The following is an 18,261-nucleotide window of genomic DNA, read 5'->3' as shown; positions in this document are numbered from 1 at the left end:
TGTGTGTGTGTGTGTGTGTGTGTGTGTGTGTGTGTGTGTGTGTGTGTGTGTGTGTGTGTGTGTGTGTGTGTGTGTGTGTGTGTGTGTGTGTGTGTGTGTGTGTGTGTGTGTGTGTGTGTGTGTGTGCAATAGAGCACTTTCAGTACAGAGCAAAAACTGCGATTGTGTTTTGCATCGTTTTTGAGTGAACTATCCCTTTAAAACACTGAAAGAAATAGAACTTTAGGAAGGTCAGGCTACGAGATAGCAGGCTAGACACACACATATACACACACAAACACACACCTTACAGGTAGGTGATGTGTGTGGAGGTAACGAGTGGCATCCATTTTAGGGAAACTGCTTCGTTGCAACAACACTAGCAGTCTTTCTGCCTGAGCAAACGTGTCCTTCATACAACGGTGCACATGCTAATAGCAACATCTTTTACGGACATTTTGGTCTGTGTGTTGAGCTGGCTGTGGGTTCACCGTATGGTCATTCAACAGGGTCTCTCCAAACTAAACTCCTGTCACCTTGGGGGTGAAGTTGACCCATCAGATGCTGATCTAATCTTGGATCAAGTTTTGCACTTCACCCCAGAGCTCACCCTGGTGGAAGATTGGGAATAGTAGTAAAGCGTACAGCAGAGCTGAAAGTATTGATCTCTCTGCTCAATCCCTCCTCTCTCTGTGGCTGTGCCAGGGGGCTGAGCTGATCTGTCCCGAAATTTCCTAATCCACGCTCTCTTTCTCTCAATCCCCCTCTCTCTCTCTTTTCCTCTCTCTCTTTTCCTCTCTCTCTCTATCTCTCTATCTCTCTCTCTTTTCCTCTCTCCTCTTTTCCTCTCTCTCTCTATCCTCTCTATCTCTCTCTCTAACTCTTTTCTGCTCTCTCCAATCTCTCTCCCTCTTCAGCACCTTGGAGACGACCTTCGACAGCACAGTGACCACAGAGGTCAACGGGCGGAGCATCACCAGTCGCTCCGCCCCCATGACCTCCTGGCGCCCCCCTCGGCCAATCAGACCCCAAGCCCCCCGCCTACAAGCTGGCGACGCCCCTTCTATGCCCAGTACCTACACCACAGTCCCACCACCTCGGACTGGGTGCCAGCACAGGTGGCGCCACTGGGCGGTACGGTCACTCGGACTCCTCCCGGTTTGTGTACAGCGCCCCCCTGAGGCGAGCGGCAACGGCAGGGGCGAGAGGGGTCGAGCAGGGGGAGAAGGGAGGAGGGCCGGAGGGGATGCTGGAGATGGACGTGGCAGGGTACATGAGCGACGGAGACATCCTGGGGAAGAACGTCAGGACAGATGACATCACCAGTGGGTAAGCGACTACGCCATAGACAGAATAGAATAGATTCTATATTGTCCGGTTGGTTAGAACGTAAATGTGTCTTCTGCTTCTCCCCAACACCCCCAGGCACACAACACATTCAGGGTCAATCCTGTTATTGAAAACAAAAATCACAGTTATTGCCAAGGGCTTCAGCGATTCTTCCAAATGGAGTGGTGAGACAGGAGAACATATGAGGGGCGATGAAGTTGTGGTATTCACACAGCTATTGAGCTGCGACGGGAGGAATTCACCATACATGTACATTCCATACCAACTCTCAATAGCGGGCTGACACATCGCTCAGTGAGAAAGAGTAGCCCCAGATCTATTGTTACATCACTGTGTTAGTCGTTAACCTGCCTCGGTGAACACTGATAAGTGCTCTTCCCCAAACACCCACATGAGTCCCAGATGGCACCTTATTCCCTATATAGTGCACTACATATGACCAGGCCTCATAGGGCTCTGGAATAAAGTAGTGCACTATAAAGGGACTAGGGTGCCATGTGGAACTTAACCCTGCATTAGTTCTCCCCATCCTATTTGTTCAATGTATGAAATTGATTTATTGAACACCACCCGAACGAACCATCCACATTAACTATGATTAAGTTACTGTAGGAGCAAAACGTATAGCACCTAGGGATGAAAAAGTGATTAGCTGAATTATGATCCTAATTAGCCTAAACCTAATGTGCTTTCCATGTGCTATCAGCCGTCTCTGATTACAACCCTGTAAATGTGTGCGCACACACGTGGGCATGCGCACTACACACACACACACACTTCCAATACAACACACACACACTCCCAATACACACACACACTCACACTCCCGATACACACAGTCGCTAACACAACCCTAGGCTTAGTGATTTAGTTTCTTCTTTATAGGTACCTTACAGACGGTGGTCTTCACCTATACTCGCGGAACGTCGCGTCGCGCCCCCTGACCTGAACACGTCGCTAGAGGTCACCCAGAGGGTGGTCAAGGAGGTGCACGGGGACGCAGACAGGTAAGGGCGTGGCTTCATCACAACTATTTTGGGTTACTGGTGGAGGAGGGTGCAATTTCCCCTAGCGGATGATCGTGGATCATTATTGCATTTTCTCCACTAACGATTAAGTAAGGCTAGGATTGGGGAGGGGAAGCTGATCCTGGATCTGTACCTCTGGGAAACTTTCACATGGAGCGTTACTTGTGTTTCTGGACCACAGCTAGTTCTCCAACCCTATAGACTGTATTGAAACCAATGGGGGGAACTGGTTTCTTGATTGAAGAATAGGATTAGTTGAATCAGTTTGTGTTACTGCCTGGGCTGAAGCAAAAGCCTGCTGCATCCACATGGTGCGTTGCAGATCAAATCCCACAGTTTCGCTCTGATATCTTTTCATATTAGCACTGAATTTACTGATAGCTGCTGGTTTTAAAGGGAGGTTTTACTAGCAGTGACTGTGATATGTGGTTGTTGAATGCACTGAATGTAAGTCGCTCTGGATAAGAGCGTCTGCTAAATGACCCAGATGTAAATGTAAGACGAGAATGCCCTTCGCCAGAAATGACACGCTCTCCCGTCTCCCAGACAGAAAGCTGCCGTCGCAAACCAGGCGCAAGAGAAATGTCATTGATTTCATTCTGTCAAGCTGTGATTTGATGACATGCAATCATAGCAGCGGGGAGAGAAGTGATGAGGTGATGTCGCCGCGTGGATATAGGAATTCTGAGAAGACTTAAATGAATGTGTTCTGGGAAGTTTGAGAAAGGTGTGTAAATTGGATGCAGTACTCTGCTGGTTACTCTGTGGATGCCCAGATTCATTCAATTATCAGACTGTCAGAATCCACTGGTCTGGAGTCAGTACTCTGCTGGTTACTCTGTGGACGCCCAGATTCATTCAATTATCAGACTATCAGAATCCACTGGTCTGGAGTCAGTACTCTGCTGGTTACTCTGTGGACGCCCAGATTCATTCAATTATCAGACTGTCAGAATCCACTGGTCTGGAGGCAGTACTCTGCTGGTTACTCTGTGGACGCCCAGATTCATTCAATTATCAGGACTGTCAGAATCCACTGGTCTGGAGGCAGTACTCTGCTGGTTACTCTGTGGACGCCCAGATTCATTCAATTATCAGACTGTCAGAATCCACTGGTCTGGAGGCAGTACTCTGCTGGTTACTCTGTGGACGCCCAGATTCATTCAATTATCAGACTGTCAGAATCCACTGGTCTGGAGGCAGCACTTTTTCAAGCTTCTAATCAAATCTTTGGTTTGATAGTATGTTTAATTTCCTATCTGTTCAATTATTATTATTATTATTATTATTATTATTATTATAATTATTATTATTATATGTTATGCATTTGTGGTTCCGACTATAATGGTAACTGTCATCATTTGACTGAGGCGAACAGGAGGACAGAATAAGAGAAAGGGTCTGAGCAGAGTAAACGTTGATTTATCAAAGAGGAAGAAACATATTTTGCTTGATGTGTCTTCCTTTGTGCTCCTAGACTTGATCATCAAGCGGTTGTTTTGTATCCTGGAGGGTTGGAGGTGTAGCAGTCAGAGGAGAGAGTCAGATCATATCGGGGACTTTCCAACCGTCAAAGCGGCGGGTCTGAATACAGTATAAGCTCTACGCTCGTCACGTTAACTCTCATCTCGCTGTCAGCCTGTCAGCTTTGATCTGGAGGTGAACTGACTGATAGATCTAAGCTAATCAAACGCATCAGTCCAGACCACACTGTCCACTGTGCCGTCCACTGTGCCGTCCACTGTGCCGTCCACCGTGCCGTCCACCGTGCCGTCCACCGTGCCGTCCACCGTGCCGTCCACCGTGCCGTCCACCGTGCCGTCCACCGTGCCGTCCACCGTGCCGTCCACCGTGTCGTCCACTGTGCCGTCCACTGTGCCGTCCGCCGTGTCGTCCGCCGTGCCGTCCGCCGTGCCGTCCGCCGGGTCGTCCACCGTGTCGTCCACCGTGTCGTCCACCGTGTTGTCCACTGTGCCGTCCACTGTGCCGTCCACCGTGCCGTCCACTGTTTCGTCCACCGTGCCGTCCACCGTGCTGTCCACCGTGCCGTCCACCGTGCTGTCCACCGTGCCGTCCACCGTGCCGTTCACCGTGCCGTCTTCCCCCAGACTCCACTTTCACTCATATCGCCTCCAGACATGGGTTTATATACTATTTGAAATCATTTGTAATATTTTATCTAAGCTTGATTGAGCCCTGACATAATAAACCTGCTTCTGGCAGGCAAGAGCAAACGCTCAAAGTTTTTGAACTATTTCAAATACTATCTGAACCCAGGATCGCCTCCTCCTGCATGTACTACGCTCTATTCACTACCCCTAACTAATCCATACCAAACTTTAAGATGACAGCGTGACTTTTACTGGAGGACGTAGTTGCATAGTCTGGCACCTCAGGGATAATGGGATATGTAGTCTCTGATCCTATAGACGTGGGAAGGAGGCCAGGTATAGCAGCCTAGATAAGGATCTTTCAGGAGTGAATTACGGAAGGCTGCTTTTTGCCCGGAGGAGGGAGGCTAAATCCCCCTGCTCTAATGCTTCCTTCCTGTCTGCCTCAGGATCTGCATCCTAAATGCCACCCTATTCCCTATATAATATACTACTATTGACCAGGGCTCATAGGGCTCTGGTCAAAAATACTGCACTATATAGGGAATAGGGTGCCATTTGAGATGCATCCAGTGTGTGTCAGTGTGATTGTAGCGCCTGACATTTCTCAGTCCCACTGACATCTGACGGGCTCTGGGAAGGAAATTCATTTGGGAGCCTCTCGCTCAACTGAGCTAGGCTTTAGAGTCTCTCTCTCTCTCTCCTCTCTCCTCCTCTCTCTCTCTCTCTCTCTCTCTCTCTCTCTCTCCTCCTCTCTCTCTCTCTCTCTCATCTCTCTCTCTCTCACTCTCTCTCTCTCTCCTCTCTCTCTCTCTCTCTCTCTCTCTCTCTCCTCTCTCTCTCTCTCTCTCTCTCTCTCTCTCTCTCTCTCTCTCTCTCTCTCTCTCTCTCTCTCTCTCTCTCTCTCTCTCTCTCTCTCTCTCTCTCTCTCTCTCTCTCTCTCTCCCTCTCTCTCTCTCTCTCTCTCTCTCTCTCTCTCTCTCTCTCTCTCTCACTCTCTCTCTCTCTCTCCTCTCTCTCTCTCTCTCTCTCTCTCTCTCTCTCTCTCTCTCTCTCTCTCTCTCCTCTCTCTCTCTCTCTCTCTCTCTCTCTCTCTCTCTCCCACCGTGACGGATACACTCAAATCATTCTCATCCCAAAACTTTTGGAACATGCGGAAGTCCATATTTCCTAAAGCCCCTGCCTAACTTTGCCCTAACTTTCTCTCCTGTCCTCTCGGCATCCAAACTGGTGCTACATGCTGCAGCACCTCTTCTCACGTAGAGAAACTGTGCTCTCTACACAACAGGAGCATCTTTACGGAGATGCTTGACTACAGGCTTGTTAGAAGCAATAAAGACTTGCTTTGATGCCTGGTGTCCTTTGACCTGGAGTTCCCACTTGCCTCTTCACTGCGTTTCCACAGACAAAGGTCCAGTTGTTAGCAGTTTACTGTGTGAAAAACTCCATCCTGAAATTCAGCTTTCAACCAACCAAATCGAATATTGTTCCATACACCGGTAGTTAATAGTAAGCAATTTAACATGTTAAACCAATTTAATTTCTTAATTGAAACTTTTGGGCTTGGTTGTTAAACTTGATGGACTGTTTTCCTGGACCCAGATAAAGCCTAGTACCGGATAGATACATAGAAATACTCTATAGGGAATCCCCTTTGAAATTGCTTTTAAGTCCAGGAATAGTCTTAATCTGGGTCCAGGAAAACAAACTGGCGCTATTCCACCCAAAATGAGCTTCCATCTTGGGACTAGTCTTCCTTCCCATTGGTCACAGCTCCCTGACAAATTACAAGGCCTAATTGAGAAGGTAAACAGGCCCATCCTCAGCCAGAGACAGAGAGATGGAGAGAGCGAGAGATTTGGATGAGGTACTGTAAAAAAATGTTTTGTTTTGCATAAAGAGCTCCGTTGGGGCTCATTACCTTTCATGGTTATGTCTGCTAACCAACGAGTCCCCTGGCAGCTCTCAAGGAAGCGGTATTCGCAACACGGAGGCTACCTAGCTAAATCCATCTAAATTAATACTGATTGGGAATGGTAAGTAACATTTGAAGGAAGAGACCATCTGGTGCAGAAAGAGTGTGGATTTGTGTTTAGTTCTATGGAGTTTTTATTCGTTTTTTTTTTTTACAGTAGGCTGCCTAAACAGTTGGAGTGGATGTGTGCTTGAGTCTGTTCAATACTGATGTCATAAATACATATGCCACTAATGATCGCTCAATCGAAAAAGCAATGCATTGTATTTACATGGAGCTGGCTTCGATAGTTGAGCTGATGATGTGAGGCTCTGGTCTACTCAGTCGATGTCGCCCTCGTCCTTTGTAGAATCTTCCGGGTCGTCGTGTGAGAGGTTCACGTGGTCTGAGAGATTCGTCCGCGTCGGTCAGTGTTCTCGTACTTGATTTGAGCATATTTTCAGCTGCAGTCTGATATATGCTAGTTTAGTATGCACTTTTTTAGGGGATCAATAGTTCAGATTTCATACCATTTCATGTGTGGAGCAAGCTCTCACGTTTCCTGGTCTGTAGAGTTGAAATTAGAATTAGCCCTTTTCAATGTGGCGGACAAGTCCTCCCGTTATTTGGAACTAAGGTGACTTTTCATCACGGGGGCTTTTATAGAAATGTAGAAAAAGGGTTGGTTCATCATTTCCAACCAATGTCTATTCACTTGGCCGTGGCCGCTGAGTGAGCATCAGTTTACTTATGAAAACAATTCTCTCATTTAGAAGACTAAATATCACATTACATCATTTACATCAAATAGTTTAATCTTCACTCATTCATTTTATACAATAATTAGATGCAAGCCTCATAACTGAGGAACCTGTATAAACAGAGTTAGGGTAATGTGGCTGTATTGTCTTTCATGAGGTCACAAACATGAAACAAAATGGACCGGGTCGTAGCTGGCTTCTCCACCGACCGTTAACACATTCTCCAGAATAAGAATATTGTTCAATTCTCAAATTCTGGGATGTAGTAGAATTTGGCGGGAGAGTTCCTTTGTTCTACTGTGACCCACTCTCCCATATTGCATGGTCAGGCAGACAAGAGTCTCTGCAAGGAATTTACGACGTGGTTGTAAGTCGTAAAACTGCCCCACCCCTCCCTTCCTAACAGGAGAGGGGGGGGGTTGTTCACATCTCTGCTAGCCAGTTCACTGAAAGGGCTAACATCATGACACTGCCTTACAAAGGGCTCATGACCATGCCAATGGCCTCATAAAGAAGAGTCCTATTGAGATGGCACAGTAGCACTGCCAGTCAATGGCCTCATCCTGCTGTTTCACCAGTATTGAGACGTCTTGCACCGCCAGTCAAGACTCATCCTCCTGTTTCACCAGTATTGAGACGTCTTGCACCGCCAGTCAAGACGTCTTGCACCTCCAGTCAAGACTGTTCCTCCTGTTTCATCAGTATTGAGACATCTTGCACCTCCAGTCAAGACTGTTCCTCCTGTTTCATCAGTAATTAGAAGTCTTGCACCGCCAGTCAAGACCTCGTCCTCCGGTTTCACCAGTATTGAGACGTCTTGCACCGCCAGTCAAGACTCGTCCTCCTGTTTCACCAGTATTGAGACGTCTTGCACGTCCAGTCAAGACTCACCCTCCTGTTTCATCAGTATTGAGACGTCTTGCACCGCCAGTCAAGACTCATCCTCCTGTTTCACCAGTATTGAGACGTCTTGCAACGCCAGTCAAGACTCGTCCTCCTGTTTCACCAGTATTGAGATGTCTTGCACCGCCAGTCAAGATTCATCCTCCTGTTTCACCAGTATTGAGACGTCTTGCACCGCCAGTCAAGACGTCTTGCACCGCCAGTCAAGACTCATCCTCCTGTTTCACCAGTATAGAGACGTCTTGCACGTCCACGTCCATCCACTTTAGACCTTTGTTAGCAGCTAGCTGTGGTTAATGCTCTGAGGTGGCAGCAAAACTTGCGTCAAAGGAGGCGGCCGTCGAAACATAGCCTCTATTCACTGTCAAGGTGAATCACATGAAAGAAAAAGGTATTGAGTCAATCCTTGAGCCACAGTGAAGGAGAATCATTCCAAGCCTTTGTTGCCTTCTCTGAAGAGAATATTGGATTCTGACAAGGTCATGTTATGTACAGGCCTTCAGCATTTGTTATGGAAAATGCGATGGAAGAATGTGTACAAATTTGGTCCTGATGCTGTTACAATCTGAAATTCCACCTTCATGAACAGATGCCTAAGCAAGTGATGCATTTCCCCTTAAACGGTGTTGCCAGTCTGCAGTAGACACAATAACTAGTCAAACTGTGGTTTTTCTACATCCACTCTCATGATCTGGCATTATGAAACAATTGTGACTTCTGCTCTGGCTAAAAGCCCATCTAAAAATAGCCCAACTCATACATCATAAATGAGTGTGTGCTCATTGCTCTACTGTCAGGCGAGGCCGTCGAGGCACAAGCGGGTGTGTTTTGACACGACAGCCTCCTGATTCTCAGCACAGGCATGAATAAGTAAAGGGCTCTGCTTTTAGCGTCTCTGTGTCTCTAAGTCTATCCCTCTGCTGCCTACATGGAGCCAGCTAGGAGAAGGCCGGACTGGTGATGGCAGCTGGCTCTGCACTTTTGTGTTTGAAAAGGAAGCTTTGGGGGATTTGTTTGTTTGTGTGTGTGTGTGTGTGTGTGTGTGTGTGTGTGTGTGTGTGTGTGTGTGTGTGTGTGTGTGTGTGTGTGTGTGTGTGTGTGTGTGTGTGTGTGTGTGTGTGTGTGTGTGTGTGTGTGTGTGTGTGTGTGTGTGTGTGTGTGTGTGTGTGTGTGTGTGTGTGTGTGTGTGTGTTTTGTTAAAAAGCAGACACACACTGATCCAGACAGGAGGAAGCGGTTGTGGTATCACTTCATGACTCTGCAATGCTGAAGTAAGCAGTACAGGGGATGGTTTTTGCAGAGTCATTGACAAAGCCAGTTATTATATAAGGGTTGTGCTTCTGGTACAGTTCATGTGCACTAAAGCAACCACTAAGGGCACCACTTGAAAGGAAAGTGTCCTTGCTCACAACCTGAAGTTGTTATTTGTAGGTCTTTCTGTTTTTGCAGTCAGTTCTAAAATACTTTACTGCAATGTCCAAAACAGTACCTGCTGTGTCACAAAATGTGCTTTCAAGTAATGTTGGAAGAAGGTTCATTGTAGATACAGGTGTCCTGCTGTGTGTGTGTGCCGTCTCTTAGAAATGGAAAAAGCACGGTTTCCTCATTGCATACACTAATTATCTATTTGTTTACCATGGCTCAGAGTGAAACAATATTTTACTTTGAATCTCAGTTTTTCTGGCATTTCTAATGCACTGGCATTGGTCCAAGTTTCTCTGGCATTCCCCATTCAGCAAACTGTATTCATCATTAACCAGAGTAATATTGTCCTGGGGAGGAAGGGCCTGTCATGAACCCATTCACCGTACTAATTAAAGTCTAAATAATTTAGTAGAGTCAATGGTGTAAGGAATGGGCACAGATTGTCACAGATATGTATTCTGGTCCTACTGTATGAGGGAGATGGGGGTATCATCTCTCATCAGGATGAGGTATCATCTCCCATCAAGATGGGGTATCATCTCTCATCAGGATGGGGTATCATCTCTCATCAGGATGGGGTATCATCACTCATCAGGATGGGGTATCATCTCTCATCAGGATGGGGTATCATCTCCCATCAGGATGGGGTATCATCTCTCATCAGGATGGGGGTATCATCTCCCATCAGGATGGGGTATCATCACTCATCAGGATGGGGGTATCATCACTCATCAGGATGGGGTATCATCTCCCATCAAGATGGGGTATCATCTCTCATCAGGATGGGGTATCATCTCTCATCAGGATGGGGTATCATCTCTCATCAGGATGGGGTATCATCTCTCATCAGGATGGGGTATCATCTCTCATCAGGATGGGGTATCATCTCTCATCAGGATGGGGTATCATCTCTCATCAGGATGGGGTATCATCTCCCATCAGGATGGGGTATCATCTCTCATCAGGATGTGGTATCATCTCCCATCAGGATGGGGTATCATCTCTCATCAGGATGGGGTATCATCTCCCATCAGGGTGGGGTATCATCTCTCATCAGGATGTGGTATCATCTCCCATCAGGATAGGGTATCCTACTGAATGATGTAGGGGTCTATTAGAAAACCTGTGCAAAATATGAATGTTTAAATAGTTTGTCGGTAAGTGTGGCTCAGTTAGTTGAGCACGGCACTTGCCTTGCCAGGATTGTGGGTTTGATTACCGCTGGGCCCACCCATATATAACATGTATGCACGCGTAACTGTGGATGAAAGCATCTGCTAAGTGTCATGTATTACAGCCAGTATTAGGCTCAGTTTAGAAGGTCAAGGATTTGTCCGACCCCACCAAGGTGATTGGACTTATGGTAGACGCTAAGTTATTTTGTGTTTATGCACAATATCCTTTGTGGTTATGCCCACTATCTTTCCCCTCACGTGGGCCGACGGTGTTTCTGCCATTCATCCACCAGACAAAACCCTGACAGGGAGCCCCTCTGTGGCCATATGTCCTCTCCTCTCTCCCAGTAGACACATCAGAGGATCAGTGGTGCGGTCAACCCTGTCTGGCAGCAGGGATGGGGGCCCAGAGGGCTTCGTATCCTGGGGATCATCCATCCACCTGCCCCTGTGTCTGGCTGGACCCTGTACCCCTCGGATCAGAGCCTGAGGGTGAAGGAGGTTGTGGGTAAAGACACATGCTGGGAGGGGCAAGACACGGTTGTCTGCTTCCCTGATGGCTGACCGCAAATGATTGCACTGCTGTGTGTGTGTGTGTGTGTGTGTGTGTGTGTGTGTGTGTGTGTGTGTGTGTGTGTGTGTGTGTGTGTGTGTGTGTGTGTGTGTGTGTGTGTGTGTGTGTGTGTGTGTGTGTGTGTGTGTGTGTGTGTGTGTGTGTGTGTGTGTGTCCTGTTTCCTGGGGGTGTCGGAGTTATGGGAAGAGGAACATGTGATATTAATGTATATATTTATACATGTCATAATGTATATCAGGTCATATGTGAAGACATTTTTGGCAGATGTATCAACAGGTAGCATCAACAGGTAGCATCAACAGGTAGCATCAACAGAGTGCACCAACAGAGTGCACCAACAGAGTGCACCAACAGAGTGCACCAACAGAGTGCACCAACAGAGTGCACCAACAGAGTGCACCAACAGAGAGCACCAACAGAGTGCACCAACAGAGTGCACAACAGAGTGCACCAACAGAGTGCACCAACAGAGTGCACCAACAGAGTGCACCAACAGAGTGCACCAACAGAGAGCACCAACAGAGTGCACCAACAGAGTGCACCAACAGAGTGCACCAACAGAGTGCACCAACAGAGTGCACCAACAGAGTGCACCAACAGAGTGCACCAACAGAGTGCACCAACAGAGTGCACCAACAGAGAGCATCAACAGAGAGCATAAGCTTTATGACATGGTACCATGACAGCATCTAGTTATCAGATTCATCCAAACACTACATCGAAGTAGATTATCTTCCATTCCCTGCTTCTGCCCCACAGTGTAGTGGATTCACACACACACACACACACGCACAAACACACACACACAAAATGAGGGGGGGACGGGGCGACCCCTTGTTTATTTTGTATGACAGATCTAGTATATCCAATCTACGTCTGAGGAAAGGTGCTCAAAGTAGAAGTCAACAAGGAACAGAAATAGCAATGCATGTGAATTGTGTTCAGTACAGTGAGATAACGTAGCGTAGCATTTTCCCCATTACCAGAAGCAGCTGCTCTTTCTCGGTTTTCTAATGTTATGGAGACTGGAAAGTTGTAATTAACTGATGTTTGTTGTTGCTCGAAGCAGAGCCTAAAATCTGAAAGGGAGAACGAGAGAGTCGCCGCTTGCCAGAGTTATAATGATTGCAGTGCAGGTGCCTGGGAGACGCCCTTGAGAAAGCGGTGCAAGCGAGAACTTGGGAAAAAAGTTTACATCCTGGAAGTTACAGCTGAGAGACACTGCATACAAAGGCATTGGTTATTTCCAAATGGATAAATGCTGGAGCCAAAAGCTCTGGGGTGACTAGGATCAGATTCCCCTCTCCAATCTTAATCTTATTCAAAAGAAGGGGGAAATGCCAAACTGACCCAAGATCAGCGTCTTGTGGCAACTTCACCCTACACCGAGCCAAATACTTGTCAAGGCTGACACAACACCTCAAGAGACGGTCGAAGTTTGAGGACAAACGAGCTCCACTGAAACAAAGTACATCAACACAGACTAGTGATGTCACGCCTCATTATTTAGAAAGGCAAGGTATTGACAGGAAGGCAGCTACTCTGTGACTAAATGCCTCAGCTCAGATCGATGCCGAGTCATGAATGATGGCTAATATGGCCGCCGCCAAACACAGAGCGGTGACAAAGAATCGTCCCAGTGAGTTTGTCTGGCAACGAGGGTTGATTTTCTTGCAGGGTTAAGGTGTCCATATTAGGAAAGAGTCACACATCCATGGAAGTGACTCAGACACAACCTCCATGGATGTGGGACTGTCCTAATATGGATACCATACATGGCTGTGTTTCTCCACCACAGGGATAAACAAACAAAATGATCATTAGCCCAACGACAGTAAGACTCATTCCCTATTATAATCAGCTGATGGTGTGTTTTGTGTGTTAAGCAGTGGCGAGCGGCCCGAGTTTCTGAAGCTAGAGATTCCTTTTTGTTGATACTATATTGCCGGGTGATTCAGAGAAGTAGGCCAGAGACAACCACAGAGGGCTGTGGTGGTTGAATGGTAATAGAGGCTTGTTGTTGCCAGCCTTTTTCTGGGAAGTTCTGTGTGATGTGAAATCATGGGTCTAAAAGGAATATTACCTGGGATGATTGAATTTAGTATTTTTTTAAGAATGAATGAAAGTCGCATTATTAATAATTCAATTGACTGCTGCCTGGCTCTGTTGTGGATTATACAAATGTAATCATATTAAATGATGCATGTTATTGCATAATTACAGCGATAAAAGTTTTATGAGTCTACATGGGCCTCGGTTGTTTCGATCAAAGATGCCAATCATGAATTCCGTAAACAAGATCCAGAATTTGCAGAAGACTAGAGATGAAGTTTGAGGATGATCATGGATAGATTGTGTGCTGTCATATTGTAATGCCTAACCTCTAGCTCATTCACCATGAATACTGCTGTAGCGCAGTTGAAGAAAATGCATACATGGTAGACTAGTTCACTAGTCCATGTAGACTAGTCCACTAGTCCATGTAGACTAGTCCATATAGAAATATTGACCTCTACTTTACACCTAATTATGACTGAACCAATCATCACACATATATCCTGGGTGGCCACAGTAATTATGGTATTTGAATGAATGAATGAATGGAGAATTGGATTTGTCACAAGCGTAAGACACCTAGGGACAATAGAGACACACCTCTTTAATCTAGTGCCCCACATAGAGAGGTGGAATACCATTATCCTAGAGAGGAGAGGATCCCGGTTGTGCTGTGCCAGTACAGGGGATCAGACCCAGCGTGGGGAGCTGGGGCCTGGGAGCTGGGAGCTGAGGGCTGGGGCCTGGGAGCTTGTGGCAGGAGCCTGAGGGCTGCATCTGGATTCTCCTGGGGGGGGGGGGGGGGCTTACAGTGGCAGCGGCAGTGGTGGCGCCAGCAAGCGTGCCACAGAAGGCAGGGGCAGACAGCTGGGTGACCCCGAGGGTGCCAGATGGTGCCAGCCACCCCATTTGAGCCAGGCTGGCTGCCAAGCATTGTGGGAAACATAAAGTAGTGTCTCTCTGGCTCTTGGGAAGTGAGACAAAGTGATATAGTAGCTGGTGTCTTGTTTCTCTGGAGATGCAGAGCCAGTTATTCATACTGTGACTCCGCCATGTTGTAATCTTCAGCCTTGAGGCAGCAGAACACAGAATAGTCCGTCTGTCTAATCCACACCAGAGAAAGGGTCAGGACTGTGCACGGCATGCTGCTGTCATCTGGACTAGCTGTGTTGTACTGTAGTCTGCAGCTTGTGTTGTTGGACTGAGCTCATGTGGTGTTGTTTTGGTTGGCCCCTGACTGGCACTGCTGCCTGGTAAAAGCCATCTGCACTGCAGCAGCGACCAAGCCCTGTCTTGTGCAAACCAAGCCAGGCAGAGGAGCAGTGACGTGCCGCTGTCTATTTCCTCAAGGCATGTCTCATTCCCAGCATCTGCAAAATAACTATTTCATTGAGTTGAACACTGTTCAATTGGATTCTACTGGCTGTGACAGCCATTATGTTTATCAAATACTTGGTTTTCAAGGCCAAATCTAAAAATGACGTATTGAAACAATGTCAATCACATTGCCCTCTAAAGCCAATGCTCATAATGACTTCCATTTAGTCTGAATCCCCATCAGCCTCATTCTGTGGTTAGGAAACAAGCCTTGTGAATAATGTCTAGAGATGAATCTATAAAGACAGCCTGCCTGCCTGCCTCACCTATTATATATGAGCTCATTTCCAGTCAAGGCTTTTCAGACCAACAGCACACAGTTTGCTCACTCTTCTTCCAGGAAGGGGTTCTGTTGTTGTCTCTCATCCTGAGGATACTAGATTCATCCCCCTTTCTTTCCATCCTGCTGCAATTAACCCCTCGGGGTCCAGCGCTGGCTCTTATTGGTCTGCGGGGCGTCTCTTGGCGATTAAGTGGGTGTGGGCAGATCCTGACGGGAGGGAGGGGAATAGGGGGGAGGAGGGGTTGTGCGGAGCGATGGGGTAGGTGTCCCTCCACTCTCTGTCACTATCCGAGTGCAGTCGTGTCACAGCTAGCTGTACAGCCAGCCAGGGCAGGTGGGCTGGGCTCCTGACTCTAGTTAGGGCGCTATAGTCAGTCAGCCAACCAGGGAAGGAGCTAGGCAGGGAAGGAGAGCCTCAGCCAGCCAGCCAGCCGGTCCCTGTAACAACAGACAGCCAGCCAGCCGGTCCCTGTAACAACAGACAGCCAGCCAGCCGGTCCCTGTAACAACAGACAGCCAGCCAGCCGGTCCCTGTAACAACAGACAGCCAGCCAGCCGGTCCCTGTAACAACAGACAGCCATAATCCATCCATCCTTCCCAGAGAGGTGAGTGGGAGTCAGCTGGCTCCAATGCTTTACCCCCCCCTTCACACTTTACCCCCCCTTTCACACACACACACACACACACACACACACACACACACACACACACACACACACACACACACACACACACACACACACACACACACACACACACACACACACACACACACACACACACACACACACACACACACACGCTATTGATTGCTGTTCGTTTGGTGTGCTCTCTCAGATCAGTAGGGAATGACTTATACTGATGGGACAGTTTACAGTTTGGCTTTACAGTTTGGCTTTGGCTAAGCTGGATGAGCCTGCTGGTTAAGAGAGAGGGGAAACATTGATTAAGGTCATTTAGCACGGCGTGTTTTCTGACGTGTAATTGCGAGAGCCTCGGGGCTCAATAGCATTAGGCTAGGATTATAGGACGGACTAACACGGCTAGAGCACTTTGAAAGCAGTTTCTTTGAAAGCGTCCCCGTTATGGCGTCGACGTGTGTCTCACAATTCACTTCACCCTACACTGCTCTAAACCGTGTTCAGCGTTTTATTCTCTTTGTTTTGAGGTGGAATGGGTGTCACTGATTGATCCTGAGTGTATTTCATGGTATTAAGCGAATGGGTGTCACTGATTGGTCCTGAGTGTATTTCATGGTATTAAGCGAATGGGTGTCACTGATTGGTCCTGAGTGTATTTCATGGTATTAAGCGAATGGGTGTCATCTTGAAAATGATTGTTTATCTCTTTGGTTTTATCGTCTTAACATTTTCATGATTCTTCTGAAGGAACGGTGATGATGTCCTTGAATTATACATACAGTCACTTTCAATTTAGTATTAAAGACAACCCGTTTATGAAAACACCTCAGGGCGTACTCCACCTCCCAACAGATTCTCTGTGGCTGCATTTAGAACATAAACAGTTCTTTACAAAAGGCGTCAAATGAAAGAACTGTATGGATGAATGTGCTTGTCATTGTGTTGAGAAATGCTGAGGGAACACATCACTGTAGCTTGTTATTGTGAGAGTCTGGGTGATGTGTGGGAGTTTGGGTCGCTGTTACACAAGAAGTCCTCAGAGAAAGGGTCACATGCTACTGTCGATGCCGGTCACACATACACAACACCACAAGGTACTCTTCTGAAAAGACATCGCTTCTTCCATTCCTCTGTCTGTCTCTGTATTACAGAGTCTTTACAGTCATCCGTTCTACATGCTGCAAATAGCATTGAAATCGTCTGGGTTTTTTCTCCCTTCGCCGAGCAACACTTACAGTATTGAATATTGCATGAGACGCTGTTTGCATGGACGAGAGGAGCCATTTCATTGCACTCCATGTTTGGAAAGTGCGTACCACAATGCATAGTAGGAAACACTAGCATCAATACTAGACACTGCCGTTGTTATTAAACCTGAGGGAAATCTAGCACGTCAAGAGAAAAGGCTTCTGGGTTTACAGGAAGTTGAACAGTCTTCAGTGTGTATTGTGACTTTCCTAAAGTTTATTTTCTGGATATTATATATTGTGTACAGTACCAGTCAAAAGTTTGGACACACCTACTCATTCAAGGGTTTTTCTTTATTGGTACATGATATGGAATCATGTAGTAACCAAAAAAGTGTTAAACAAATCAACATTTCCACCGGTCTACTGTCCATTGCTCGTGTTTCTTGGCCCAAGGAAATCTCTTCTTATTATTGGTGTCCTTTAGTCGTGGTTTCTTTGCAGCAATTCAACTATGAAGGCCTGATCCACACAGTCTCGTCTGAACATTTGATGTTGAGATGTGTCTGTTACTTGAACTCTGTGAAGCATTTATTTGAGCTGCAATCTGAGGTGCAGTTAACTCTAATGAACATATCCTCTGCAGCAGAGGTAACTCTGGGTCTCCCTTTCCTGTGGTGGTCCTCATGAGAGCCAGTTTCATCATAGCGCTTGATGATTTTTGAGATTGCACTTGAGGAAACTTTCAAAGTTCTTGACATTCTCCGTATTGACTGACCTTCAAGTCTTAAAGTAATGATGAACTGTTGTTTATCTTTGCTTATTTGAGCTGTTCTTGCCATAGTATGGACTTTTACCAAATAGGGCTATCTTTTGTATACCACCCCTACCTTGTCACAACACAACTGATTGGCTCAAACGGAATAAGTTAAGTTAACGCATTGTTAACTTTTATGAAGGCACACCTGTTTATTTAAATGCGTTCCAGGTGACTACCTCATGAATCTGTTTTAGAGAATGCCAAGAGTGTGCAAAGCTGTCATCAAGGCAAGGGTGGCTTTGAAGAATCTCAAATATAAAATATACACAAGTGTATATTGATTTGTTTAACACTTTTTGGTTACTACATGATTCCATATGTGTTATTTCATTGTTTTGATGTCTTAGCTAGTTTTCTACAATGTAAAAATAAAGAAAAACCCCTGAATGAGTAGGTTTGACTGGTACTGTACATGATATACAGAAGGGGGAATCAACATGCTCTACATCTAGCAACATATCGAGACACACAGCGGGACTTACACGTTGTTGTTTATTAAAGAACTTGTGACTCAAACACCTATACTGTTAGTGTTGACACAGCTTCAGGGCTGTGATAGGGTTATTGGTCATAGCTGTGAGCTCCGTCTGGGGCCGGGCCCCTAGAGATATAGAGAGGCCCCTAGCGTGTGTCGCC

The 18,261-nt window shown here is 46.7% G+C and overlaps 1 protein-coding gene across 1 annotated transcript in view; it reads left to right on the top strand.

The window, feature by feature from the left end:
• Positions 1-896: 896 nt before the first annotated feature.
• Positions 897-18,261, top strand: part of LOC129847137 (neuron navigator 3-like) — a gene marked incomplete at its 5' end in the record, with an annotated part of 71,852 nt that continues 54,487 nt past the window's right edge. Inside the window, 4 exon segments of the mRNA XM_055914952.1 lie at positions 897-1,086; positions 1,088-1,308; positions 2,215-2,260; positions 2,263-2,336. Coding sequence (XP_055770927.1) covers positions 897-1,086; positions 1,088-1,308; positions 2,215-2,260; positions 2,263-2,336 — 531 coding nt within the window.

The sequence above is a fragment of the Salvelinus fontinalis genome, unplaced genomic scaffold (genome assembly GCF_029448725.1).
Source record: "Salvelinus fontinalis isolate EN_2023a unplaced genomic scaffold, ASM2944872v1 scaffold_0720, whole genome shotgun sequence".
NCBI lineage: Eukaryota > Metazoa > Chordata > Actinopteri > Salmoniformes > Salmonidae > Salvelinus > Salvelinus fontinalis.
Note: the sequence above shows the minus strand (reverse complement) of the source record. Positions and strands in the feature narration are given on the sequence as shown.